General features: G+C 41.3%; 1 protein-coding gene across 4 annotated transcripts in view; it reads right to left on the bottom strand.

Annotated features, from left to right (window-relative positions):
- The window catches only part of ARHGAP10 (Rho GTPase activating protein 10), a 237,501-nt gene that overhangs the window by 121,202 nt on the left and 88,588 nt on the right, over positions 1-27,711 (bottom strand). For 3 of the 4 annotated variants that reach the window (XM_045576261.1, XM_036424950.2, XM_045576259.1), the window contains exons 4-10: positions 27,002-27,073; positions 17,502-17,603; positions 15,252-15,362; positions 13,176-13,280; positions 9,158-9,287; positions 8,441-8,547; positions 5,931-6,025 (exon numbers count right to left, since the gene is read on the bottom strand). In XM_045576261.1, the coding sequence (XP_045432217.1) occupies positions 5,931-6,025; positions 8,441-8,547; positions 9,158-9,287; positions 13,176-13,280; positions 15,252-15,362; positions 17,502-17,603; positions 27,002-27,073 (722 nt within the window). The remainder of the gene's footprint in view (positions 1-5,930; positions 6,026-8,440; positions 8,548-9,157; positions 9,288-13,175; positions 13,281-15,251; positions 15,363-17,501; positions 17,604-27,001; positions 27,074-27,711) is intronic. The other variant, XM_045576258.1, reaches the window with a different exon arrangement.

The raw sequence follows: 27,711 nt of genomic DNA, 5'->3' as shown, positions 1-27,711 counted from the left end.
ACACATACTAAATCTTCAAAATTCAATTTAACGATCAATTTTTCTAGTAAAGCTTTCTCAGCCAACCCCATTCCCAACTGCTTCTCAGCTCCCAAAATACCTTAAAGAGATTTTTGAACTACTATTTGTTTGTAAACCCTCCAGGTCTGTAAGTTCTCCAAGATCGGACCTTTCAGTGTCTGGTTTAGTCTTGCATCCACAGTGCCAATCATAGTGAACGACTGTTTCGGTGCCTAAACGCCATGCACTAAAATACAAACACTACGACAGCTAATGTGCTTCAGTAATATTTTTAAGTAGATTTTTATTGATTTCAGACAGGAAGGGAGAAGGAGAAAGAGATAAAAACATCAATGATGAGAATCATCGATTGGCTGCCTCCTGCACGCCCCCCTCCGGGGATTGAGCCCGCAACCCAGGCACATGCCCTTGACTGGAATCCAACTTGGGACCCCCAATTCTACAGGCCGATGCTCTGTCTACCCAGCCAGGCTGGCCAGGGCTGCAGTAACATTCTTATTATTCAGTCCACTTGCATGGGTTTCTGGAAGCAACATGCTCTTAACTCACTCTTTCAGAGTGACAAACGGTACACTTCCATGCACACAGATGATAAAGTCACTGGTATAAAAGCATTCCGAAACGCACAATGCTTCAAACACACAGGAGGCTTCATCCTCCCCCCATTTTCGTTGAAATATAAAGAGGTGAATTACAAAGGTAAAAAAGTATCTTGCCATCCTTCCAAGAGCGAGATACGAGGAACAGGGCAAAAAAATCAAACCAAAATATGATATTTGAAATGTCAGATTAATGAGAGTGAAATGGGAAGAAGCACATTTTCTTTCAGCAGTGCCTGAATATGATGTGTGGGAGAATTTCAAAGAATGATAATTATTTATCAGGCAAATGTGTGGGGGTCACAGCACAATGGGACATGTGGCAAGCTTGCCAATCAAGCTAAAAGCACATTATATAACGCAATTGTTAGAGGTGGGAGTAGGTTTTACCCCTTCAGAGAAGAAAGCAGCCTCGCCTGAAAGCCTGCAACTTGTCACAGGGAAACCAGCTCCCCGCTACACTCCCGCACAGCCTCCTGTGAGTGACAGGACCGTTCCACAGCCCCTGGTGTCTGAAGTGTGGCTGGCCCTGAGTCAATGTTTATAATCATTTTTAAGATTCTTGTTTTAGTTATGGTAAGTATTCGTTTGAAGCCGTGTTCCCTTTCATTTGACTTTTATGGAGATATCATTCACACCATACATTGTAGCTGCTTCAAATATGCAATTCAATGGCTTGTTAAAGACATTCACTCAGTTGTATAACCAACATCAAAATCAATGTTGAAATGTTTTCATCATCCCTCCCCCCTTAAAAAAAAACACACCATACTCATTAGCTGTCACTGTCCACTTCTGTCCAAGCCCCCTAGCTCTAGGCAGCCACTAATCTACTTTCTGTCTACATGGATTTGCCTGTTCCGGATGTTTCATATAAATGAAATCATACATATGTGGTCTCTGTGACGCATTTATTTCACGTGGCATGCTGTTTTCAAGGATCATCCACATTGCAGCACATGTCAGTTCTTCATTCCTTTTTTATTACAGGTCTTGAGTGTACGGATCTTATCTATCCATTCATTCGGTTGGTAGACACTTGAGTCACTCCTACTATTTTGGCTGGTATGAATAATGCTGCTAGGAATATTTTTATGTAGAAATAGGCGTGGGGGTTTTTTTTGGTTTTTTTTGCACATACAGCCAGAAGTAGAATTTCTAGGTCATAGGGTGACTTTATGCTTAACTTTTTGAAAAACTGCCGAACTGTTTTCCTAAACAGTTACATCATTTCAAATTCCTACCATTAGTGTATGAGAGTTCTAATTTCTCCACAGCCTCACCAACACTACTATCTGACTTTTTCACTATATCCCTCCGAATGGGTGTGAAGTGCTATCTTATTGTGGTTCTGATTTGTACATTCCTGATGGCTAATGATGTTAAGAATCACTTCATGTACTTATTTGCCACATATATTTTCTTTAAAGAAGTGTCTAACTTGCCAAAACCGGTTTGGCTCAGTGGTAGAGCATCGGTCTGCGGACTGAAAGGTCCCAGGTTCGATTCCGGTCAGGGGCATGTACATTGGTTGCGGGCACATTCCCGGTAGGGGGTGTGCAAGAGGCAGCTGGTCGGTGTTTCTCTCTCATCGACATTTCTAGCTCTCTATTTCTCTTCCTTCCTCTCTGTAAAAAATCAATAAAATTTAAAAAAAGTGTCTAACTCATATCTACCTTCCCATTTTTAATTGGGCTAATTGACTTTTTATTATTGACTTACAAGCGTTCTTTTTATATTCTGGATACAAGTGCCTTATGAGCTATATAACTTGCAAGTGTTTTTCCTAATCTGTGGGTTTATCTCTTCATTTTTTTTTAAGGACGTGTGGTTAAAAACACTATTTTAGCTGAAATAGTCAAAGTAATCTTTTAGTGAATTTAGGGGAGGAAAATGAAGCACACATTCATCTAACCATTGATAATGAAAGCAGCAATGGTTCATTGGACACACACAGAGACAGACAGACAGACGCACGACCACGCCCACACACCCACAGACAGACGCATGCACACGCCCACACATACACCAGCCACCCTCCTCTCTCATTCTCAGTAATAGATTCTCCAACTATTAGAACAGCATATGGATGTCTGGAAACAAAAGATGGCAATTTCTGAACCTCCCTAGCAACTAGGTGTAACCATGCCACTCCATTTATGTGAGCCACAATGGCGCATAACCTCCAGACAGTGTTCCTACAACAAAAGACAATAAGACAATGCCGTGTGGTGAACGGGGGAGCAGGCCCCTGGGGCCTAAAGCGATTAGGAAGGCCAACCAAGCACAACAGGGAGCAGCTGATCAGCCACTGCCTGACCACCTCTCGAGGCTTCCGGATCACAGAAAACAATAAACTTTTACCTGATGTAAGCCACCTTTGCTGTCGTTTTTCAGTTACATGGAATCAAAGGTGATCCGAACTCATGCAACAATTAAGTGAAAGCTCTGTATTTACACGCACACAGACCAAAGCAAGCTCAGGCTCCAGGGTGCCATTTAGGAAGTATCGCTTATTGCAGGGGTGGGGAACGTCTGGCCCTCGAGCTGCAGACAGCCTGCAAAATCATTTGGTCTGACCCTGCCGAGGCATTAGGAGTGAGTTAAGTAAACGTTTGACCAAATAGAGCAGGCTCATTTTTAAGCTGATCATTTTGTTATTTTGTTTTGCCCTCCTGATGTTATAAATATCCAAATGGCCCTCGGCAGAAAAAAGATTCCCTACCCAAGCCCACGTTACCCAACTCCTTTTCCAACACAAGGAATAAAAAGCAGCTACAATTAATACCAGAAGAGAAGACACAATATATTTAGAGTAAACATGTGCGATCAGCTGTGAAATTGCTATATGAAGGTACCCAACAAGAACTCTGTACAAATCCCATCAGAAACCCATTCACACGCCTCGCATGCTCGAAAAATGGGTTACCTTCACTTCCTTCAAGCAGCATGAACACCCTGGAGCTCGGTGCTGTGTGTGGTCCAGGAGAAAAGAATGGCTGACTGGCAGTTGCCTGACGGGATCTAATCCCAATTCTATCGCTGCTAAGCAACAATTCGATGTCATTTAATCCAGAACAAGTCCGGTGAATGCCTACCATACAAAAAGCACTGCATTTGGTTCTCCAGTACCAAATGATACTCAGATGGGGTACCCACCACAGGGAATTCATGATCTGATAGACAAGGGACAAATTACCTTACTTCCCAGTAGCCCACCAGCCAGGAATCACGGAAAGAAAAAAAAAAAAAAAAAAAAAAAAGAGCCTACTTCATTCAAACTTTTCATTAAATATGCCTTCGAAGCCCCAGAATTAGGTTAGAGACCTCCAAGCAACAGGCACTGCCTTCTCCAGATTTTTCTTGTCTTATATACGCACAAAATTTTATTTGAAAAGAGGACTCCCTATCAACCAGTTTGAACCACTAGGATAAATCATCTCTAAGGTCTTCCAAGAGTCTCCTTACAGGGTATTGTCTTCTCCCGATAACTCCACAGCGAGCCCAGCTCAATCTCTGTGAGGGGTTGAAGAGGTCACAATCATCGTAAGGATCGTGGCTGATGAAGAGCACTTGGTGTGATCACGGTTTTAGAGAAGACAGAGACTTAAGCAAAAAAAAAATATAGATTGCATTAGAGCCATATATAGGAAGTACTAGAAGGAGCCTGCTTTCAAAACAAACCAGATTAACCTCCTGCAGCACATTTTCTAGTTGGCGTCACTGCTGACTCAACTTCCTCGGTTACTCAGGACACGTCAGGATTGCAAAGTAAAACTGGGGCCTGGGGCACAGAGGATAAGAGCTGGGGCTTGGAGGCAAAATGCGGGAGTGTCTTCACTCATTTCCTTCCTAGCTCCGTGACCTGGGGAGGTCTACTAAGTTCTCTATATACAAGGTCCCCATTATCCAGGGGGAGGATAACATCTGCCCGACTCAATGAGAAAAGGCACAGAAGAATTCAGAGCACTGTCTGGGACTTAGAAAGGGCGCAGCACGCGTTACCCTGAGTGTTTGCACACAGGAGTTGTGCTACGCAGCTGGAATCTCTTCTTGAAGTTCTGAATCAGTCCTCACTGGCTTTGAAATGTAATTTCTTTTGCTCATTCTCCTTCACTTTTGTAATCAATCCTGTCCTTCTCATGGTAGTGCCAACTGTATCCTGGTGCTTACGGGCACATCTCTATCTCTCTGGTCTCAGTTCATTTACTAGAAAGTGTATCACAGATCTCCCCTCTCCACACCCACCCCACAGATTTAGTTGTATCATCGAAAGGAAGAGGAAGCATGAGCTATTTTTGTATTATTAGGTCCTGGCCTGAAATAAACTTTTGCTTTAAAAAGAAAAACAACACTCATATGTAAAACTTTGATGATACAAATATGCAACGGCCCTATCTGAGCACCACTGTTTCCAAAAGCAGGGCTTGCAGTGGGCCGCCATGTTGTCCGCCGTAGAAAGAAAACAAAGCAAAACCCAGGACTACAATGTCCCTCGGTGCCCCCGCAGGACACAGAAATAAATGCCAGACACGAAGTGATAGGAGCAGGTGAACTTTTTCTTCCTTCCTTCTCTCTGGCAAAGGTTCTTTCATAAGCAAACAACAGAAAGTCATACCATAAGAAAAACACAGTAATCTTTTAACAGAGTATCTAAGACCCTCTCTCACATATAGAGCATATAGACACTGAAAATTCCCACACACAACAAAGAACACTGTTCTGTGTGAACAGTCACCAGCACCTCTATTTAGCTTTGCCACCCATTTCCTTACTTTCTGCCATTATTCCTTTAGTGCAACATCTACAATGAAAGGCCAAGGTTATTTTTTTTTTTAATATATTTTTATTGATTTCAGAGAAGGGAGAGGGAGAGAAACAGAGAAACATCAAAGATGAGAGTCATTGATCGGCTATCTCCTGCACGCCCCCTACTGGGGATCGAGCCTGCAACCCGGGCATGTGCCCTTGACCAAAATGGAACCCCTGACCCTTCTGTCCATAGGCTGTCACTCTATCCACTGAGCCAAACCAGCCAGGGCCCAATGTTATTTATTTATTTATTTATTAAGTGACAACACTGCTTAGGATGACTCCAAACGTCAGCCACGATCGAGCTATCTCTCTTTGGCTAAAAGCAGAGACCGACTAACAACTCACAGTGAGGAACACATCGGCGGGGACATGTCACAGATAACATTCTCTTCAGATCCTGGGAATCTCAGTTGCAATTTATCTCTATATTTTTTTAAATCATTTTTTTTTTTTCAAATGGTTCTTTTCAGAAGTCTAATAATTCCAGTCACTTACCGGTCAGCAACTTCTACGTCAAAACAGAATCTTCTGTCTATGGAGTCTGTGTGCCTCTTGGTACATTCTCTCAGGAAGAACACCTCGCCATCCCCCTGCAAAGAATCGTTTGAAACATTCTCAGAAACCACAGCACAAACCTATGCACGCTGAGGCACCCTGGATTGGGAGCCGGGAGAGAGAGAGAAAGACTTTAAGTCTCTTTATCCTACATATTATCTTCCAATCTAGTTTCCTTTTAGAATCTTAACCGCATTTGTCCTCCTCCTTTCCTTGGGGGTTTCTAGATCCTGCTTCGGTGACGACATCATTGAGTAAGACCTCAGAAGGGCTCATTCTAAGAGCTCCATGAACAAAGCATTTTCCGCATGCTAGAATATGTATTACTCTCTTGTATTCTTTTAAAAAGAAGAATAGTGCGTTTTTATTGCCTAGTAGAGTATACAATGTAAAATAGCCAATATGGCCAAAACCGGTTTGGCTCAATGGATAGAGCGTCGGCTTGGGGACTGAAGGGACCCGGGTTCGATTACAGTCAGGGGCATGTACCTTGGTTGCGGGCATATCCCCAGTGGGGGGTGTGCAGGAGGCAGCTGATCGATGACTCTCTCTCATCGATGTCTATAACTCTCTATCTCTCTCCCTTCCTCTCTGTACAAAAATCAATAAAATATATTTTTTTAAAAATAACAATAAATAAATAAATAAAATAGCCAGTATGTCACCATTTTGACCTATAAAAATTTGATTCTAACTACGTGCACTTGGGAGTTCACTTAAGTTCTCTATGTCCCAGATCCCCGTCATAAAGGGGAAAGGATAACATCTCCCTGATAGAGGTGTGGTAAGGATTACATGAGAAAAAGCGCAATAAGAATTCAGAACAGCCGAAACCGGTTTGGCTCAGTAGACTGAAAGGTCTCAGGTTCAATTCCGGTCAAGGGCATGTACCTGGGTTGTGGGCACATCCCCAGTAGGGAGTGTGCAGGAGGCAGCTGATTGATGTTTCTCTCTCATCGATGTTTCTACCCTGTTTACCCAAAAATAAGACAGTGTCTTATATTAATTTTTTCTCACAAAGTTGCACTAGGTCTTATTTTCAGAGGATGTCTTATCTTTCCATGCGCTAGGTCTTATTTTCGGAGGATGTCTTATTTATCGGGGAAACATGGTAGCTCTCTATCCCTCTTCCTTCCTCTCTGTACAAAAATCAATAAAATATATTAAATAAAATAAAAAAAAGAATTCAGAACAGTCTGGAACTTACCTAGAAGTACACAAAGGGCCCTAGATTAGCAATCCGGGTCATCTAAAACTGGAACCACTCAATCTAGATGGTTTTCCTGTTTCCTAAGTGAACATCCTGAATTTTATCTTTTCTTAATTTTTTATGGTACTTGTTTAGCTCCCTAACCCATCCTCTCTAAAAGCATTAAAAAGAGGCAATGCAGGAACACAGGTCCTCAGTGAAGAACTGGGAAACGTCGGGCTACTCCTAGAACATGGTACCATTTTCTAGTCTAAGGATCTCCAGATAATATTCAACAGACATTCAAATATACAAATATTCAAAATGTCACAGTCACTATTGATAGAATGTATTTTTTTGTTATTTGGTGGCTAAAACAGGCATCCCTCAGCAGGCAGGACCTAGGACTTGTGTTAGCTCAGAAAGGAAACTCAGACTCACCTCCGGCCCCATCCTCACCCCATCAGCCTTGGAGAGGGGCATGCTCACTGCCTCCTCTTGTCCATAAACCTGATTTTCCACGTCTGTGTCATGACTACAGAAATGTGTTCGTTTTCTAAGCCACCTGAGCTTTTCTTTTTCATAGGTTAGCTCTGCAGTCACATTAGCAAAAGTTTGCCTGTCCACCCAGCAAACAAAATGTGTCACCAATGATGTTCAACGCTGGTGGGAAGACCTTTGTCCCCCGGCCCCTGAACACTGCTCTGAGCTGCCGCTTCTACTGAAAACACAAATAGAGATCACCTTCCCCACACAGCCAGCGCCGGGCCTTCCTGCTCTTCTCCTGCATTATGAGGTTTTTGTTGTTCCTTCCTATGGGAAGAGGAAACTAAGGGTCCTCCCTAAGTAAGAACCTGGAAAGTCTAAGGGAAACATAGTGAAATTCATTACAGATCACCCCCTGTTATCATGTCTCAGGGATACACGTGCTCAGTCAGAACACTCTGATGACAACTTGTGGCAGGTGCGAGGTTTATCTTCCAACAACAGTGACGTGAGAGCATTCTACTCTCTCTCAAAAACACAGTACATCTGACCACAGACACCCATGCAGCCAAGTAAAAAACAATGAAGTGTTGTTCCCTAGCCTATTTTACTTAGGAACACACACACATGCACACAAACCAAAAAAGAAAAAACACACAAACACATTTTAATCCTAAAAAATAAAATGTATTCGCCATCAGTGAAGATGACCGTCATTGAAGCGACACGTCAAAGACTCCCTCCCACAGAACAGAGTGTGACATCAGATACTTACCAGTTTCCCACCGGATCTGTGCTCAAATGGGATCATGTTGAACTTCTTGGCCGCCTTCCGATACATGCAGTAGTGTTTGACCCAGCTGGACCCGAATGGGGCAGGCCCTGACACAAGAAATAGGAAAACAGAACTTTCTATGTTTCCTCAGAAATAAGCAAATGTGCAGAGAGCTCCACATTACTAAAGAGGAAAAACCCAGTAAGCCGCAGGTAAGACAGCTCAAGGAAACAAACCAGCAAAAAAAAACAAAGAAAAACAAGGAAGGAGGGAGGGAGGGAGGGAGGGGGAGGGGGGGGGAGAGAGAGAGAGAGAGAGAGAGAGAGAGAGGGAGAGAGAGAGAGAGAGAGAGGAGAGAGAGAGAGAGGAGGGAGGGAGGAGGGAGGGAGGGAGGGAGGGAGGGAGGGAGGAGAGAGAGAGAGAGAGAGGGTATTAGGAGAGTAGGGGAAAGGAGAAGACCCCCCCAGAGCCTGGTGCAGAACTCAGGGGTGGGCCCAAAAGCCCAGAGCTCACAGACCCCCCACCACCACCACCCCCAACCCCACCACCACCACACCCCTGGAGCAGGAATGCGTTTCCCAAAAAAAATGCAGATACACCTTCTAGATGGGAAGAGGCAAGGTGGTAGGAACAATTATTCCAAAAACACAATCATTACAATAACAAGTTTTAAAACAGTTCCTAAGGAGTCGCCCCTCCCTGCTGGCGGCCTCTTACTTTTCTCCTGCACATACAGGTAGCCTTCGGCTGTGAACTGGCTGGCTCGCTTGTGGTCCTTGGGGTTCTGTCGGATTTTGTTCATAAGCTCTTCCACTTCCGACCTCGTTCCTTCAAAACGATTCCGAGTCTGAAATGGATAAAAAGCACAGGCGTGTTTTAAGTTCTTACATGAGTTTTTTTGTTTGTTTTCTCATGGATATATTTAAGTCTCTGCATAACTATAATTAAATTTGTAGCATTTTTCTATAAGTTTCTCATAATGTACCCAGCCTTTCTAGTGTGCCTCTTTGTTAAGAAAAGGGGAAAGGGGTGGTGGTAAAATAACAAATCAAAGTAACTAGAGATTACTTACTTGAGAAGCTTACTAACACCAAGAATAATTCTTATCACTCAACATGAGAATCCCTGCATCCACGTCTCACGATTCGACTAAATCTTAGCGTCTGTCACAATGCGGGTCATAAAGCATCGATCCTGGAATTCTTTAATCAACCTGACTCCTTATCACCACTATACTAGCAACATGTCCGAGTGCTCAGAACCTGAAAAACTTTCTTCTTCTAAAGATAAATATGAGAGCCGTTTCTTCCAGGTTAAGGCAACTGCACTTGAAAATGACATTTCCCCTCAGAAATGGGGGAGGGGAGCGGGGAATCTCACCTACAAATAATGTCTCCTGTAGCTGAGGGGACAAATCTCATTTCTGAACACGATATCTCTGCCAAGCGTTTACACTAACAAAGCACACGAAGGGGAGGGACACCATTTCCAAGGTGACTGAGGAGTCAGCACCAGCGCGCGTCCACACTCACAAACAACTGTATCAGTTCGAAAAACTGCTGAGACGAAAAATTACTATTGAAAGTCCTCCCTCTCCTCCCTGTAAGGAAAGGGGTCACCAAGGGTCCTCAGAGCAGAAAAACGGAAGAATGTAGACATTTTTAAGGGGGTGGGGAGTCTGACAGACGTGGTTGTAACGGGGAAAACGGGTCTGCAGAGAAATGCAATAGGGTGGTGAAGGCCTGGGGTGGGGCAGGAACCGAGGAGGGGAGAGGGAACAATGACATCGGTAATACTCTGGACAATCACGATAAATAAAAGAAAAACAAATAAAGTACAAAAAAATAAAAGGTCTGGGAATGTGTTACAAGAACTTACAAGGCTGCAAAGTGGGTGGGGCTCACGTGTGAAGGGCCATTTTCCATCCTCCAGAATCCAGCGTTTCTTACCTCAGCCTGACCACACCCTGGCTTTATTCGCCTTGTCACTGCTGGGATTTCTTAAGACACTTACTTCTTTCCATCTCTGTTTTATACATAGATACACACACACACACACACACACACACATATATATGTGCATACCACATATTTGTACAGACATGAGCATACACACACACATTACTTGCATTATTTATGTTCAAATGGTCCTGGATTTGACCTGTGTCTTTTGACATGCCCTCTAATCCTCTGAGGGATCCATCCTTTCTGACCCAAGGAGTCCCGGCTGTATATTCTTAAACTGTTTTTAACCATTCTCCCTATCTTCTAGGGATTCTTCATGAAACCTAAAATTTCTCAAGTTGTACCTTCCTCCAAGAATTCTATTCTACTCTCCTTCCCCATATTTCCCTGAGGAAAGAGATCACAGAAATGTAAAGTTGATTTTTTTAAATATGCTTTAAATTTTTATGAAATTTACATTCGTGTGCATAATCTTTTTATTATTTTAAATTTTTTATTGTTATTAATCCTTACCCAAGGATATTTTTCCCACTGGTTTTTAGAGAGAGTGGAAGAGAGGGAGAGGGGTGACTGAGAGAGAGAGAGAGAGAGAGAGAGATAAAGAGACATCAATGTGAGAGAGACACATCGATTGGTTGCCTCCTGAACACGCACCGACCTGAATGGGGAATGAACCTGCAACCCATGTATGTGTCCCAGGCTAGGAATCAAACCTTGAACCTTCTGTGTGAGGGCCAACACTGTAACCACTGAGTACAGCAGCCAGGGACACATAATCTATTTTCTAAAAGCCATCTGCTCTTTTTTTGTTTTCCATTTATTATTCATGGAAAATAGATAAAGACTCAATCTCTCTCTCAAAAAAAAAACAAAAAAAAAAACAATCAAAGCATTTTATAGAAAAGGTGAATCAAATTGGAGGAAATAGGTTGTTTTGTCTTTTAAATAACTTTTACCTTTTTCCTGATTATAAAATAGTATTGCTATTTTTATTATTGTAAAATACTAAAAAGTTGGCTGAAATTATCTATAATGTTATACCACACAGGTAGCAAAATCTAAGATTTGGTTTTAACGTGTGCATATATTTCCTTAAATACATAAATATATACAGCAAAGAAAATAACACAACTGGTATTTTTGTGTGGCATTATGGAGTTTTCCCTTTAATATGCTAAAAGCTGACATGATTAAAAAATGAAATGAATGGCCAAGATATGAGTAGGTCTCATCCAGGCCAGCCCTGCACCTGAAAATGAGGTCCAGAGAGAAAAAAATGAATTTCTACAAGTTATACAGCCAGTGAAGTGGAGGAGACAAAATAAATCAGGATTATAATCTATTCTTCTAAACTAACTATATAATGTTCTTTTTACAACACTGTGTTCTGCTGTCTGGAGAAGTTTTCTGAAAAATCACAGTATCATTAGTCTAAACATTCTAGCACCTACAGAGATCATTAAATTAGGACTAACCTATACATATACATGTTATATTTTTAAAAACTCTATTGCATAAAAGAATGCTAGGGAAAATGGAACTTACTCTTTGAGTCATTTAATTCAGCTGAATGTGTAAACAATCGATACACACACATTAACACAAATTACAAAACACAAGAGATCTCATTGTCTACGTTCCTAAGTGTAGGGAACTAGACAGGAAAAAAAGTAGAAACCAAAACTAAACAAAAACTTTTCATCCTCAGTTTCTAAGACTTTAAGAAATTGAAAGCCAGGCAGCAAACATCACAGAGACTCCTACCCTTCAACCTATATGCCTCTGATTACGTGCTAGCCGTCTGTCCAGAAGCTCTCTCGCCATGTGGTTAACAAGGCCTCCAGTTACACTAAATAGGACCTGAATGGCTTGTCCACAAGGACACGTCCAACATCGACTTAAGTATTGAGAGAATCAACATCCACCCACCTGATCAAAGTCACACATATTGTACTGCCTAACAGATAAAGTTCTCCTACTACAAGCATATGTTTTCCAGGAAAATAACAAAGCAAACAGCCACCGTGAACCCAAACTATTAGTGAATAGGCTTACAACACGGAGAGAAGTTCCTCATGTGCCCTAAGTCCGCCTTGGAATAAAATCCAACTAACATTTACACAGGTTAGAGAGGAGCAACTTAGATCCTTACCACTGAAATGCCTTCACTCTACAGCGAAGTGCTCTATGCGTTGTACGCAGAGGGCTCAGGCTGCGTAACCAAGGCTCTCCTTAGGATGACCCCCCAGAGTGTGGGGTGACTTCAGTTAACACTGCTCTCAGATATATGTAAATGGTTGGTAGGAGAGGAGATCCTAAAAAGTTCTCACCCCAAGGGGGAAAAAAAAAATATTTTGGTAGCTATATGAGGTAACATATTAACTAAACTTATCGTGGCAATCATTTTGCCATATATGGAAGTCAAGTGTTTTGTACATCTTAAACTTACAGTGTTGTCTGGAAATTATATCTCAATAAAACTGGAAAAAAATAAAACATACTTGGTGACTTTTAAAAAAAAAATGGAAGAAAAATAAATTGCATGAAATTTAAAAAAAAAAAAGAGCCACTAGGTGGCAGAATTCCCTGAGTCTCACCCAGTTAAGATAGGTTTGTTATGCTCATTGACCAGAAGGTGGCAGTGCAGCCTCAGTTTCTCAATACCAACAGATCAGACTGATCTTGGGTTTAAGATTTTGCGTGTAACAAACAACGATCAAAAGCGCAGATCTCTCACATCTTCTAAGACCAGAAAGCTTTCATTTCCTTACGTTCTGAATGTTGATCTGCAGTTCCATTTTGTAGTGATTAAAGTCTTTGGCAAGTTCATGGCCCTGATGATAGAAAGTAAACATTCCCTGAAAAAATGACAGCATCTAGGACAAAAAAAGGAAGAGTGACATTAGCACCAAAAAATTCAGGAGGAAAAAAAATAAAAATAAAAACAGCCACGTATTTTCCCCTTATCGGCACGGTGATTCTAATGAAGTAAAATAATTAAAAGGAAATCACTCGAATTCAATTAAATCCAAATGTATGTTATTTAATTTGCCCTTTAAAAAATAATTTGTGATTTTTTTTTTCCTTAACTATCGGAGCCATGAAACAGGCAGTTTTTATAGTACAACGTGTAGGGGGGAAAAAAAAGTTCTACATCCACTTGTTCTTTTTAGTAGAGAATATTACTCTATTTGTTTATCATTGAAACTTTATCGTTGTAGGTTGACAGGATCTATATAGTAAGTGAAATCACAGAATCAAAGCGCTAAATGACAGCCAGGGTAGTGCAATCTGTCCTGTCAATAAGGACTTTCAGTCGCTGGGCAGAGAGGGGCAGAGAGGAGCAGTAATTAAGCCCTGGGTCTCCTACCAGCTCTCCACCTGCCCCTCTCCATTAGAAGGCAGCCGCTCCTGCCCCACATGTGAGTAAAATTTAAGAAAGCAAAAGTGATTTGGGGTGAGAGTTGAGGAAATCTTGAAATCTATTTTCTTCAGAATGTCACGTGGTGAACAGTTAGGAATTTGGGACTCTGACCTCCGGTAGCCACGAGGGGTCAATTCCCAACTTTGGCGTCCTTAAGTGACCTTGGCCAAAGTACTGAAACCGACTCTACTTCCATCTGCTTATTTGCTAAGTGAGATTTTAAACATATCTCCTCATTGAGTCATTCTGTGGAATAAAACTGCAGGAACACAGGGAAGGACTTAGAACACTGAGCTGAACAATGAGCACTGTAAATGCTCAGTAAATGCCGTGCATTAACTCAGATGAAAAGAAAGCTCTAAGAAAGAAAATTTTTTTTCTCTAATTTAGGTTAATTCTATTACTCCACCTGGACCATACCTCCCATGAATGCCAATTTTTTGTCAATCATTACTTCATTTTGTTTGTTTGTTTCTCAAAAGTATATACACAATGGATAAATTGTAAGGCATGTGAAATTATACTGTACCAATGAGGCTGTTTTAAAAAGAAACCAGGCACTATATTAAAATTAATACTGTTAATCAAATTCTAGTGTTTCTTAATTTTTTTTGCTAAAACCCACAGTATGAAATACAGCTTACATTTTACTCAGAATATAAATATATTCATGATAACCTTTAATATATACAGAACTGAAGCTATTGTAATATCTATAATAATAAAAGTGTAGCATGCTAATTAGACCAGATGTCCTTCGACGACCTTCCGGATGAAGCCGGGGCTGTGAGGGAAGCCGGGTCCCGGGTGAGGGAAGCCGGGGGAAGGAAGGCCTACTCTTGCACGAATTTTGTGCATCGGGCCTCTTGCATCTATATAAGCACAAACAAAAGTCATGTGTTTCTAAAATAGGTATAAAGCAATCTCAGGAAAGCTTTCAAATGTTCCACACGCTGGTTTTTAACTTAGGTTGGCATTAGCATTGGGACTTGTCTGAGAAATCATCTTTTTATCAGTAATTGTTGAGAGTACCCAAGTCAGGACTGGTGTACTTGCTTTAGAAACCAGCGTGAGTAGAGTGAGTATTATCCCTCACACTCACATCCCAGTATCGTTTCTCTCACGGGGGCTTTCATTAAGGGAGGAACTGCCCCTCACGGCAGCATCCCAGAGACTACGCAGCGAGAGCAACGACACCCATTGCGTGCTGCTGCGCAGACGAGGCTAAGGACCACTGACTGATGTGTCGGTGACTCGTTCCTTGACCTCACGGCTGGGTGTCCACCCTGTACAATGTATGGGGCCTTGCTTCACAGGTGTGCACTGCTGCCTCTGGAAACCATACATGAACGCTGAAACAAAAAAACCATTTCCATCCATCACACCACAAAAATCCAGCAGGACAACCGGCTACGGTACTCACAGGCTCCACGAATTCAAACTTCTTCCTTTCTTGGATCTCCTGCAGCTTACACACATATTCGAGAGACAGTTCGTAAAAGTGCTGCCGGTTCTGCTCCACTTGGACGTCTGCCTGCATTCAAGTAATGGAGGCTGGTCAAGTGAGAGGCAGTGAGGAGTGAAAAACTCTGGATCACAAGTCAGCAAAACCATAGCCCACAGGCCAAAGATGGCCGCGGCCTGCTTTTTCTCAGTGAAGGAGGGAGGCATGTGGATCTGGGTTAGAAACACACAAGGCAGTAAGAAGACCAAATACAGAGGCCCTGTGCACAGAATCCACCTGTCCCAGTCCAGCCAGAGCCAGGCAGTCATGTGGGGGTGAGCACAGGTGGGGTGGGAGGGAGCTGTGGGAAGGGTTTGGAGAAGAGGAACCACAGGAAGGTGCACTCAGCTTGTCCTATAGAAAACAGACTGTAGGGATACATTGGTGGAATCAGGAGGACCATGTAAGAGGCTTCTGCAGAAATCTGCTGAGAGATGCCAGCAGCTGGACCAAGGTGATTCTGAGTATATTCTGCAACTAAAGAAGACAGAGGCTGGCAGGCTGGGTGTGGAGGTAAGGGAGAAGGTAAGGGAGGTAAGGGAGAAGGCCAAGGATGACTCTAAAGATTTTGTCTAAGCAATGTTTAGAAGGAGATCCCTAATTCGATAGTGCAGTGGAAATGGAAATTAACTTGGGGCATGAAAATCCCTTCAGGATACCTGAAAACAAAAATAAGGGGAGAAGGGAGGCAGCATAAAGAGAACCTATAAAAACAACAGCTGTCACTTCAAAATGGACAGGTGTGGTTATCTATGGGACAAGCAGAGAACTGGGGGGGGGGGGGGGAGCCCTACCTGCCCAGTACAGTATTGTAGTTCGGATTAAGTGACATAAAAGCTCCTTTCTCTTTTCCAAACTGTCAAATGCCACCCAAATGTCAGTCAAAGGTATTAAAGGGACAAAAGGAAGGGTGACATGTGGATAAGGTCAAAATGAATGCACACAATTTCCAACTACATGCTGCCGTTTAAAAATAACCCAGGTTTGTACTAGAGTTCATGTTGCTAGTGCCTTTTTTACACTCCCTCAATGCGTGTATATTGTAGCGGTAAATTATGTCAGATTCCTTATGTGTTTAAAAATGAACAAATGAAGAAGAAAAAAATCACACTTTTGTAGGATGAGCCAAGAGCCTAACAGCTGCACACAGGATTGTTTTTAAGGAAAGCATATGTTCCAAATGGAAAACCATTGCGTTTGCATTCAAGTGTGTATGAGAGAGAGAGAAAAGTGGCAGGAAATTTAGAAAAGAGAACGAGAAAATGAGAGATAAGATACAAATTCCTTTCTCCTTACGTACAATTCCCTCAAAAAGAAAAAAAAAGAAAAAAACAATGAGTCTATTAACAAAAGGAAAACAGATGTTCTCCTTCTAATGAAATGGAACTTCCTGAATCTTCCGCATTAAATAAGATTAATGCTGCCTTCACATAAGAGCAAAATGGCCTCTGAGCTTGTTCAATTTATTTCATTTCTTCAAGAAATCTTGAAAGCTATTCAGTGACTCAATTCCTGAAAATAATGTTAACTGTTGATCTCTAACGTTCTTTAAAACTGTTCCTGTGAATATATACTGAGAACCCAAGATTATAATACTATGAATTCACACTGGATTGATCACTGTAAGATGTATTAATTACTCTGTGTCTTGTTCCACAAGAACTCTTTTTCCTTCACTCAGGGAAGTACATGTTCATTTTTTTCCATCTCCAATATCCTACATGGAAAGTTTTTTAAATTACATGCACCAAAAGGCTGATATTATCCAGTAGGGGGCGCATAGGAGGCAACTGATCTACCTTTCCCTCACATGAATGTTTCTTTCTTCCTCTCTCTCTCTCTCTCTCTCTCCTTCTCCCTCTCTCTCTCTCTCCTCCCACTCCCTCCTCCTCCTTCCTTCTCTCTCTAAAATCAATAAAACATATTTTTTAAAGTTTTTAAAATAAAAACACCTTTTAAAAAAAGTTATATAAATAATATATAGTGACGGAAGGAGGCCTGACTGAACACACAATGCAATATACAGGTAATGTTATAGAATTGTACACTTGAAATCTATATAATCTTATTAATAAATGTTACCTCCAATAAAATTAATAAAACTTTTAAAAATACATGCACTGCTTATTCAAATTTAGAAATGAATGAGTAGAAAAGTAAAAACAATACCTCTTGTAAATGTGAGTCTTTCTTTTTTGCTGATAAATTCAAATGTTTATCAATTAGGCTATAGTTTTTCTCTGTCTCTTTGTCAAACTTCTTTTTTTCTTCCTATGAATCAGAAAAACACAGACAACTATGATTAAACAGGAAAGAAATGCATGCACGCAGTAAATTCGCAGGGAAGTTCAAAATATGAAAAATAATCTGAAAGTAAAAGAAGTGCCACTGAGAGTGAAGTTATCTGAAAAAAATCTATCTGTATCAGACCACTGATTATTCATCAACAAGACAGCATTAGCCAAAGCCGGTTTGGCTCAGTGGATAGAGCGTTGGTCTGTGGACTGAGGGGTCCCAGGTTTGATTCCAGTCAAGGGCATGTACCTTGGTTGCGGGCACATTCCCAGTAGTGGATGTGCAAGAGGCAGCTGATCGATGATTCTCTCTCATCGATATATCGATGATTCTCTCTCATCGATATGTCTAGCTCTATCCCTCTCCCTTCCTCTCTGTAAAGAATCAATAAAATATATATTACAAAAAAAAACAAACACAAGACAGCATTAGAATTGAAGAACCACTTATTTTTTCTTTATTTTTTCTGTTGAATGGGCTTTATTCCAACCCTGTTATTTTCCAAGTCTTCATACTTATCAGTGTTTAGAATTAATGCCATGTCACTTATCCCATATTTTTTAAAAATGTAAAAGAAGAATATATAATAAGAATATAAAGGTTAAAAAAGCTAACTTGCACCCAGCCAATGTGACTTAGTGGTTGAGCGTCAACCCATGAACCAGGGAGTCACAGTTCCATTACTGGTCAGGGTACAGGCCAGGGTTGCAGGCTCAGTCCCCAGTAGGGGGCGTGCAAGAAGCAGCCAATCAATGATTCTCTATAATAACTGATATTTCTATCTCTCTCTCTCCCTCGGTCTTCCTTCCTCTTTGAAACCAATAAAAACATTTTTTAAAAGCAAACTTGATATAGATTTTGGCACAGAAATGGAATTCACTTAAAACTGAGTTTTTTCCTCTATATTAATAATAATAATAATAATAATAATAATAATAATTACATGGGGGTGGGGAAGTTCTTCCTAATTGTCTCCAGTATGGATTTAACAATAAGATCCTCTAACCAGAAATGCCATCGACTTTCCTAACCCCAGCAGTGATTTTCAGAACACTATCTGAAGGGCCTCTGGTTAATGTTACAAACATCATCTCTCTGATACTGTCTAGACAGGCGTCCTCAAACTTTTTAAAGTGGGGGCCAGATCACGGTCCCTCAGAGAGCTGGAGGGCCGGACTATATGAACTACTAATTCCTACTGTAACACCTCGGCTGTGCTCACTGCCCAAAAAACCTGGCGGGCCGGATCAGACTCCTCTGCGGGCTGCATGTGGCCCGCGGGCTGTAGTTTGAAGACGCCTGGTCTAGAACTAGCATTTGCTTTCTTTTGCTATAGAAGCTCTTTGAGAAAACAAGTAATCAACGTTTTAATCAATCGCGGGGGAAAAACTATCTCCCCTCACACTGCTTGCCAACTTAAGCAGACTTCTAAATAAATATTTCTGAGCACCAATGAGAGCACGCTATGTCCTCAAGCTGTCAAAATGTTTCCACTAACTGCAAGCTCCCCCCCGACTCTTCAGTGCCTCCTGGAAAGGAACATTCTCTTCCCTGTTTTCCAACTTCCCCTTTCTAAAGCCAAAATTATGAACCAGTCCAGCCCTTTCTGGTATGGTCTTTCTCGGAGTAGGCAAGGGACCTGAATAAAGCACATACAATCTATCCCTTCGCATTGATCATTTTTTTTTTTTTTCCCACTATGTGGGGACTACAAACTGCTCCGGTGGGACCCTAGGTCAGGAGCTCCCAGCTCAGCTGAAGAACCTGCACTGATGGATAAGAGACAGACTCCGGAACTGAAGTTTCTTCCTATTCCTCCTTCAAGTTTCATTACAAACTAGCTACACAACTTCACACACACAGTTCCACCACAGAACCTTGGTTTTCTTCTCAAGAACATCAGAAAGTATTTATTGCACTAGCTTACTCATAGATCCAATCCTAGCATTCCGTATCCTATGACGGACCCATGTGTATGAATAAACTTTTGTTGAAATAGCAGCACTTTTTCTTTATACCCTAGGGCCGGTTGGCATGCGGCTCTTTGGCCCCTTGAGTGTGGCTCTTCCACAAAATACCATAGCCTGGCCAAAACCAGTTTGGCTCAGTGGATAGAGCTTCGGCCTATGGACTGAAAGGTCCCGGGTTCGATTCCTGTCAAGGGCATCTACCTTGGTTGAGGGCACATCCCCAGTGGGGGTTGTGCAAGAGGCAGCTGATAAATGATTCTCTCTCATCGATGTTTCTAACTCTCTATCCCTCTCTCTTCTTCTCTGTAAAAAATCAATAAAATATATATATTTTTTTTAAATACCACACCCTGGACGAGTCTATTTTGAAAAAGTGGTGTTAGAAGTAGTTTAAAAAATTTAGCTCTCAAAAGAAATTTCAATGGTTGTACTGTTGATATTAGGTCTAGTAATAATGTCGTTTTCTAATACTTTTTTTAAATCGAATTTATTTAAACAATACAACAAAATTTAATCAACAATATAGTTGCCGTTGTTTTCTACTACTTGTGCCCAACGCTCAGGAAGCATTTTAATCCCTCTGTTGTAAAATTCTTGTGATTTTGATGCAAAAAATTCGGTCAATGCATTTTTGAGGCATTCTTCATTATTAAATTTTTTTCCAAGAAGAAAGTTTTGCAAAGAACAAAACAAATGGTAATCGGAAGGGGCAATATCAGGAGAATATGCAGGTTGAGGGAGAACTTCCCATTCCAACTGGCGCAGTTTTTCAGCAGTGATTCTTGCAGTATGCGGTCGTGTGTTATCGTGGTGAAGAATTACGCCCTTCCGATTAATCAGCGCGGGTTCTTTTTCTCTTAAAGCTTGGGCTAACCTTTCCAATTGGGCACTATACACTGCACTTGTAATGGTTTGGTTAGATGGTAAAAGTTCATAATGAAGAATTCCTTTAAAATTCCACCAAACACACATCACTTTTTTCGCATGCAAGTCAGGTTTTGGCGTGGGCTGCGGAGCCTCATTTTTGTCCAACCATCGAGGCCGCCTTTTCAAATTAACATACAGCACCCATTCTTCATCTCCGGTAACAATTTGCTCTAAAAACGGCAAACGGTTTTGACGAGAGAGGAGCGAACTGCAAATTGTGACTCTTTGATTACGGTTGTTGTCGGTCAACTCATGAGGAACCCATTTTCCAAACTTTTGGACTTTGCCAAGTGCACGCAATTGATTGGAAATTGTTTTTTGTGAACAATTTAAAGTTGTCACAAGCTCTTGTTGGGTAATTTGAGGATTTTGCACCAAAAGAGCTTGAAGAGCTTCTTGATCAAAATTGGACACACGGCCTCGACCACTCTTGTCATCTAACGAAAAATTTCCCTCGCGAAATTTCTCAAACCAATGCTGGCATTTTCTGGCGCTAACTGCATCTTGACCAAGAGCACTACAGATGTTTTTTGCAGCCTCACTTGCTTTTCTTCCTAATTGGAACTCGTAAAGCATGCAGTGCCGAATATGCTCTTCATCCGCCATCTTCTTAGCCCTAGTTTTGCAACAAAAACCAAACCAAACACAAACTTTTTCAAGCAAAGCTTGTTAATTGCACTTCATACGTTCTGTAGATACCACGTGTTTGAAGGTTATGTCAATACAAGTCAACGCCAAGCAAGATTTTAAACGAATGTTTAAAAACGACATTAATTATTACTAGACCCGATATTTGGCTCTGTTAACTAATGAATTTGCTAACCACTGCCCTAGGGTTAATGTAAAGCCATTTTTTCTTAAGTTTAAGGCATGAATATATACTCTGTCTTCTGCTTTTTATGATTATATTCTTCCTCAACTATCGTAGTAACAGAAAAATAAAGTAAAACAAAAATGTGTCCATTATTTCAAAATCTACACTATTTTAAAAAGCTGATAGAGCCCTGGCCAGGTAGCTCAGTGGATCAGAACATGGATCCAGTATACCAAGGATACAGGTGCAATTCCCGGTCTGGACATATATAAGAAGCAACCAATGAATGCAGAAATAATTAGAACAACAAATCTCTCCCTTTCTCTCTCCCTTCTTCCCTCCCTCTCTTTCTCCTTTCCTCCTTTCCTCCCTCCTTCTTCCTCTCTCTCAAATAAATCAATTTCAAAAGTAAATAAAAATTTAAAAAATAAAAAAAAAGCTGATATCATACAGGACACCCTGGATGGTGTGTCAGGAGACTCAAGTTCTAGTCATGGCCACTTAGGACTCTTAACTGCCCGGAGTCCCAGCATTCTCGGAGCATGTTTGCATAGTTTAAAGAGAGCAGGAATGGAAGCCATGCAGCTGCATTTACAACAAGATTACTGCAATGCAAGGTCACCAAGTAAAAAAGGTTCACTATCTTTGCAGATTACTTCTGACCAGGAATGTGGAGAACATTTCTACTCATGATTTCTTCTGAATCACAGCATGGGACAAAAGAAGGAATGATGCTAAAATCAGCATCAAAACACCCAGCACACTCAGCAACAATGGGGGATGGAACTTAACACGTGGGTCAAGTTTGGAATGAAAGAATAGGGTGATATCAAAGCTTCGTGAAGAAAGAATTTAGCCACAGAACAACATTACACCCTCCACTGAGAATGCAAATACATTCATTCACACAGACTATGGTATTATACAAACACTGCTGTGTTTTTGTTTTTGAGTTGGAAGACTTACATAATTATTTCTTCCTGCATCTGTTCTTAATGCCCTCTAGAGTATTATTGTTTCTTTGTGCTCATATAACTTTTTGTGCTGAAACAATATGAATATTTCTTTAACACTGCAATATAGGCTATACATACATATGTGTATGGATTTTACATATATAATATACTAGAGGCCCAGTGCACAAAATTTGTACACAGGTAGGGTCCGTAGGCCTGGCTGGGGGGTCAGGGCCAAATGGGTCTTCCAGCTGCCCCCTGGTGGTCAGCACATGTCATAGCAAGCAAGCAAACTCCTGAGGGGACAATTTGCATATTAGGCATAGATGGATGATAGATAATTGCATAACATAAGACAAAAGGCTCTATCAAATTAAATACAAATAAAAACTTTTCTATAAAACTGCATTACAAACTCAAGTACTAATATAATAATATAGGTTGGGGAGCAATACAATGAATAAAGCAAGCTGGAAGAGGAAGTCATTAAGGCGGGTGAGGCAGTGGCAAACCAGAAAGCCTATCTGCTCCAGAGGGGAAGGCTGCCACCACAGCTCCAGCACATCCTGCCTCACGGGAATGTAGGCCCAGTCTCGAGGGCATCCTCTGACTTTTTCTGGAAGAGCTGAAACACCCAGTGTTTTTTAAATAGTGTTAACAAATTTAAAAGTTTTTCACATGAGTAAGCCAAACAAAATTATGTTCACAGGTTAAATATAACTAATAATTAATGGTAAGTCAGCTTGTAATCACTAATAAAATCTCACATGCAAAAGAAAATAGTGAAGAGCTATTACTTAAAATTAGTCAAATAAGATGCACACTGTGTAACTGGTAAAGAGAATTCTTAACACTAAGAACCACAATTTTAAACAACCAGATCTTCTGAATACATTAGAAATTATAAATATGTGTATGTATATACATATAAATGTGTCATTACAAATCACTGAGAATATATATATATATATATATATATATATATATACACACACACACACACACACACACACACACACATATACCCACACACACACATGTGTGTGTGTGTGTGTGTGTGTGTGTAATTTTATTCAACCAATGGCACTAGAGTAACTGGCTAACTGCTGTCTGGAAACAGAATGAGAATCATATCTCATATTAAAATTAATTCCAGATGGATTGAATGAGTCACAGTAAAAAATGAAGTCATAAAAAAAGAGTATTTTCATAGACATCAGAAAACAGAAGGGCCTTCTAAGCCAAAAAGCAATAGAAGAAGCCTTTGCAAATAGCATTTAAATAAGTTCTATTATCAATATAAGTTTAGCTCTGGCTGTGTACCAAAAGTTCACCGATTGGGTCCCTGTCAGGGCATATACCCATGTTGTAGGTTCAATTCCCGGTCGGGGTGCATACAGGAGGCAACCAATCAATGTGTCTCTCTCACACCAATGTTTCTCCCTCTCTCTTCCTCTCCTTACCTCTCTAAAATCAATAAAAAATGTATTTAAAATAACAGTAAGTTTTGCTGTACCCATGTAGAAGCCACATTTTCATTACCTGATTGCCTGAAAATCTGGAGGAGCAATTTTAAATTCTCCCACTGCAACTCTTATCGAGTTCTAGTATTTCCCCGTGTTCTTATACCTCTACTTGGCTTCTATCTGGTTTGGTGCCTGTATTCGTTTCCTGCGCCTAAGTCAGCTATTGACAGTGCAGTGTGGACACTAGGGAATGAGTGACAAACCCTGAGGGAGGTGACACCGCTTCAGAGGAGGCAAGAGCTGAGCTAGGCCATGAGGGACACTGACCAGCAACCTGCTGTGACACAGCAGAGACCCCCCGATGGGGCTTTTTCAACGGAGATGAGAATAAGAAAATGCAGCAAAATCTACAGAGTGAAGGGAAAAGCCCAAAGTAAAGAGAGATGACTGAAGGAGCATATAGCCATAGAGAAAAAGCTAACAGTAGAAAAGATACTTTGGGGCTTTTAAAAAATCCAATTCACAAAACCACCTAGCAGTTTAGATGACAGTAAAACCACAAGCTAAACACCTAATTAGGATTGTAGAAATTGGAGAAAAGAGTAAACAGAACTGAAAGAGCTTCGAGATGAAGGCAAAGGGTAGGGCAGTACCCAATGGGGAAAAGGAGAAAAGAGAAGATAAACATTTTGTCATTCACACCCAAAAAAATTCTGCTGTGGTCAACTTTTAAAGACTTTTTTTTTAAATCCCTACATGAAAACTGCCTTATGCTATTTCAAATAAGATCCTTAATCTAAGAGAATCAGTTGTGTGTGTGTGTGTGTGTGTGTGTGTGTGTATGTTCTTAAGTACCCCAGGTAAGTAGATAAACCAGTGGAACAAGACCAATGTGCTTGTCAAAATATGATTGCATGTTTAGGAAGCAGGGATGTAGAAAATAACCAAATGCCCTAATTACAAAGCTTTCTAGAATTTTCAGTAAAATTGGTTATTTATTAGGTACCTTACAGAGTTAAGACAGAGTAGAGGCTACTAGAAAACAAAGAATAAAGCATAGTATTTTCTCTTCAAGATTTAGGAATCTAATAAAAGAGGCAAATGGTTATCTATTACATGAACATCACCATTCTCTATTCTTTATTGTAACATACAAGATTGCTGGTAAAACAAACAAACAAAAAGGCTTCTGCCTATGACCTACAGTGACTGGCCCGCTGAAAGAGAACATCAATAGGTGTAACAGTCAACAAACATACTGTACAGGACAAGAAAGTAAGATGGGTCCTTCATACACTTGAAGCTGAAAGAACAATGAGGAAATAAAAGAGGGGGACTTTGGGATAGAATTTGGCCACTAACCAGCTCCAGGCATAAACCAAAACTATTAAAATAATTTCTCCTTTTCATATGGCAGTTCATTTTGCAATTGCTTTATAGGCTATACTCTGAGCTAGAAGCTGGGGACATTTGACGGAGAGGAGTCAACAGAAAACCTAAGATGAGGAATTTAGGAAAACCCAGCAGTTAATATAGGAAATAAAAAGAAAATATATTTAAATTACAATCATGTTTCATTTCCAGAACATAATCCTTGCCATACAACTACCATCATTCCACTAAAATGAGAAAAATAATAAATGGACATTTTTTTTGCATTCAATACCTACCAGAGAAATGTTGAAAGAGAAAATAACTAAGACGTTCAAGTTTTAAAATATTCTAAGAAGACAAGATCATAAAACCAATAATAAAACTACAAAACAGAGTAATCAGAGCCCCCAATTCCTTCAGGTTACAGATCAGAAACTAGAGCCCAGTACTTGTCCCAGTCACAGGTGGGAAACCAGACCTCCAGTGTCCTGCTACAAAGCCAGAGAACACAATTCAGCTTCCGGAAGCTCAGCTAAGGACCCCAGGAAGGGACATTGGGGGGGGGGGGGGGCACCCTCCCTGACCTCGCCTCAAAACACAGCGTTGCCCCGGCCAGGTGGCTCAGTTGGTTGGAGCATCATCTTGTACCCCAAAAAGGTTGCAGGTTCGATTCCTGGTCAGGGCACATCCCTAGGTTGCAGGTTCAATCCCCAGTAGGGGTATGTATGGGAGGCAACTGATCAATGTTTGTCTCTTTCCCTTCCCCCTTCCTCCTCCTTCTCTTCCTCTCTAAAATCAATAACCATATCCTTGAATGAGAATTAAAGAATATAGACATCCTAAGAACTGTAAAATACTATACCGAAAAGAAATACAGTTTAACAAATGGCTTAAAAGAAAACTGATTCCATAAATAGCAACTAAATACTTGGTGCTCTGTGGGCCCATCTGCATAGCTACAGCCACTGAGGCCTTGATGTTAATGTGTATGTGTGTGTGTGTTTAATTTAATAGCATTTTTAAGAAGATAAGGAAAAACACTTCACATACCTAAGCCCATGGGGGAGGGGGAGGGACAAAATACCAACATAAAAACTCTCTTTCCTGCCTAAAATTGATGTTATTCTCTTCTTCTTGGGCCAAGTAAAAAATTGTTTACCACACCCAGAATATTACTTTTTCTCCCTCCAGTACATGGCACAAGATTCAGAGGAAAGGTTAGTGGAATTATTTCTCTGGGATCATCTCAAAGCAGGGGCTCTAAGGAAAACTTTACTAGTTGCTAAATATATCCAGGCCCCCTGTGGCAACATCATCCATTATTCCCGGAAATCCTGGCTCGCTCCTCCATCCCTGAGCACCGTGTGGTTCGCCCATCCTGGACACCCAGCTCCGATAGCAGCACTGGCGCCCAACAGAAGCTCACTAAAAGGAAGGAAATCACATCCACATAGCCTAACGGCCTGTTCCTAGTTTCAATGGCCTCGTGGTGCAGCCCAGTTCCTAAATCGCTCTCTAACCCGCTGCAATGCTCCACTCCTCCATACAGGGCTAGGCACTTCCTCTCGGGGATAAATGTGCTGTTTGGTTCAAGGCCGTCTTAAAACCCTATATGGAAGAGTGAAGCCCGAGAAGATTACTAGAGGCTTCATGGTCCTGTCCATGTTTTTTGTTTTGTTTTTCATTTCATATCTCCCCCCACCCCCGCCCCCGACACACCTCAAGGGGAAACGCACATTAAGAACATAAAGCAGATGGTTTCTCCCAGCAGCTCCTTCAAAGCTGCCAAGCGTGAGTAAAGGGCACACCGAGGCACAGAGGCATGGACGCTGTCTGCTTGCAAGCGCACTCCAATTTAGACACCAACCTTTACAGCTCCCAGTTGCTCTTTCCTGAATTTTTCCAAGGGTTTGATCAGGGTTTCAGTTACACTCAATGCCTAGAGAACAAGAGTGATAACAAAAGAACATCAGATTAGTTTTCCCAAAAGGAAAAAGTCAGCACTGCATTTCCCCTCTCCCATCCCACCCAGAGCTAACATGAACACCACCTTTAGCGGCTTTATCTGGCCCTGCCAATACAGACATGGAATCACGACTACATGTATGAACACACTGAGTTCTCCACAAATATTTCCTGGGAAGAGGAGGTGGGGCACCATGCCAGGGGCCAGGGAAATGCGCCACCCAGTCCCACAGAGCTCTGGGAAATAGTGGGAGGGCTGTCTTTACATAACAAAGGGGTCCATCATGTCCATTAACAGAACGCTTCTGTTTAAGGGCTGTTTTTCCCCCTCCCTCTCCTCAGAAATGTCAAAGTCAACTTTATGATTTATCAGAATACATTAGGTTAAGGGCTAGGTTTGTGGCTGCAGAGTCTAAATACGCTCCGTCTGCCCTTCGCAGCTGAGAATTCCACCTGAGGATTCCAGGTGCCAGCAAAGCAGCGCCCCTGGAGCTCACAAGTCAGTAAACATTGGGCGTGTTGGCACACAGCACAGGAGGGGAGACTGACAAGACACAAGCAGCCACACAGACTCCAACCGCAGCCGCACTCACTCTTACATTGGATGGGAGG

This window comes from Pipistrellus kuhlii, unplaced genomic scaffold, assembly GCF_014108245.1.
Source record: "Pipistrellus kuhlii isolate mPipKuh1 unplaced genomic scaffold, mPipKuh1.p scaffold_m20_p_8, whole genome shotgun sequence".
Taxonomy (NCBI): domain Eukaryota; kingdom Metazoa; phylum Chordata; class Mammalia; order Chiroptera; family Vespertilionidae; genus Pipistrellus; species Pipistrellus kuhlii.
This window is presented reverse-complemented; position numbering and strand designations above follow the sequence as displayed.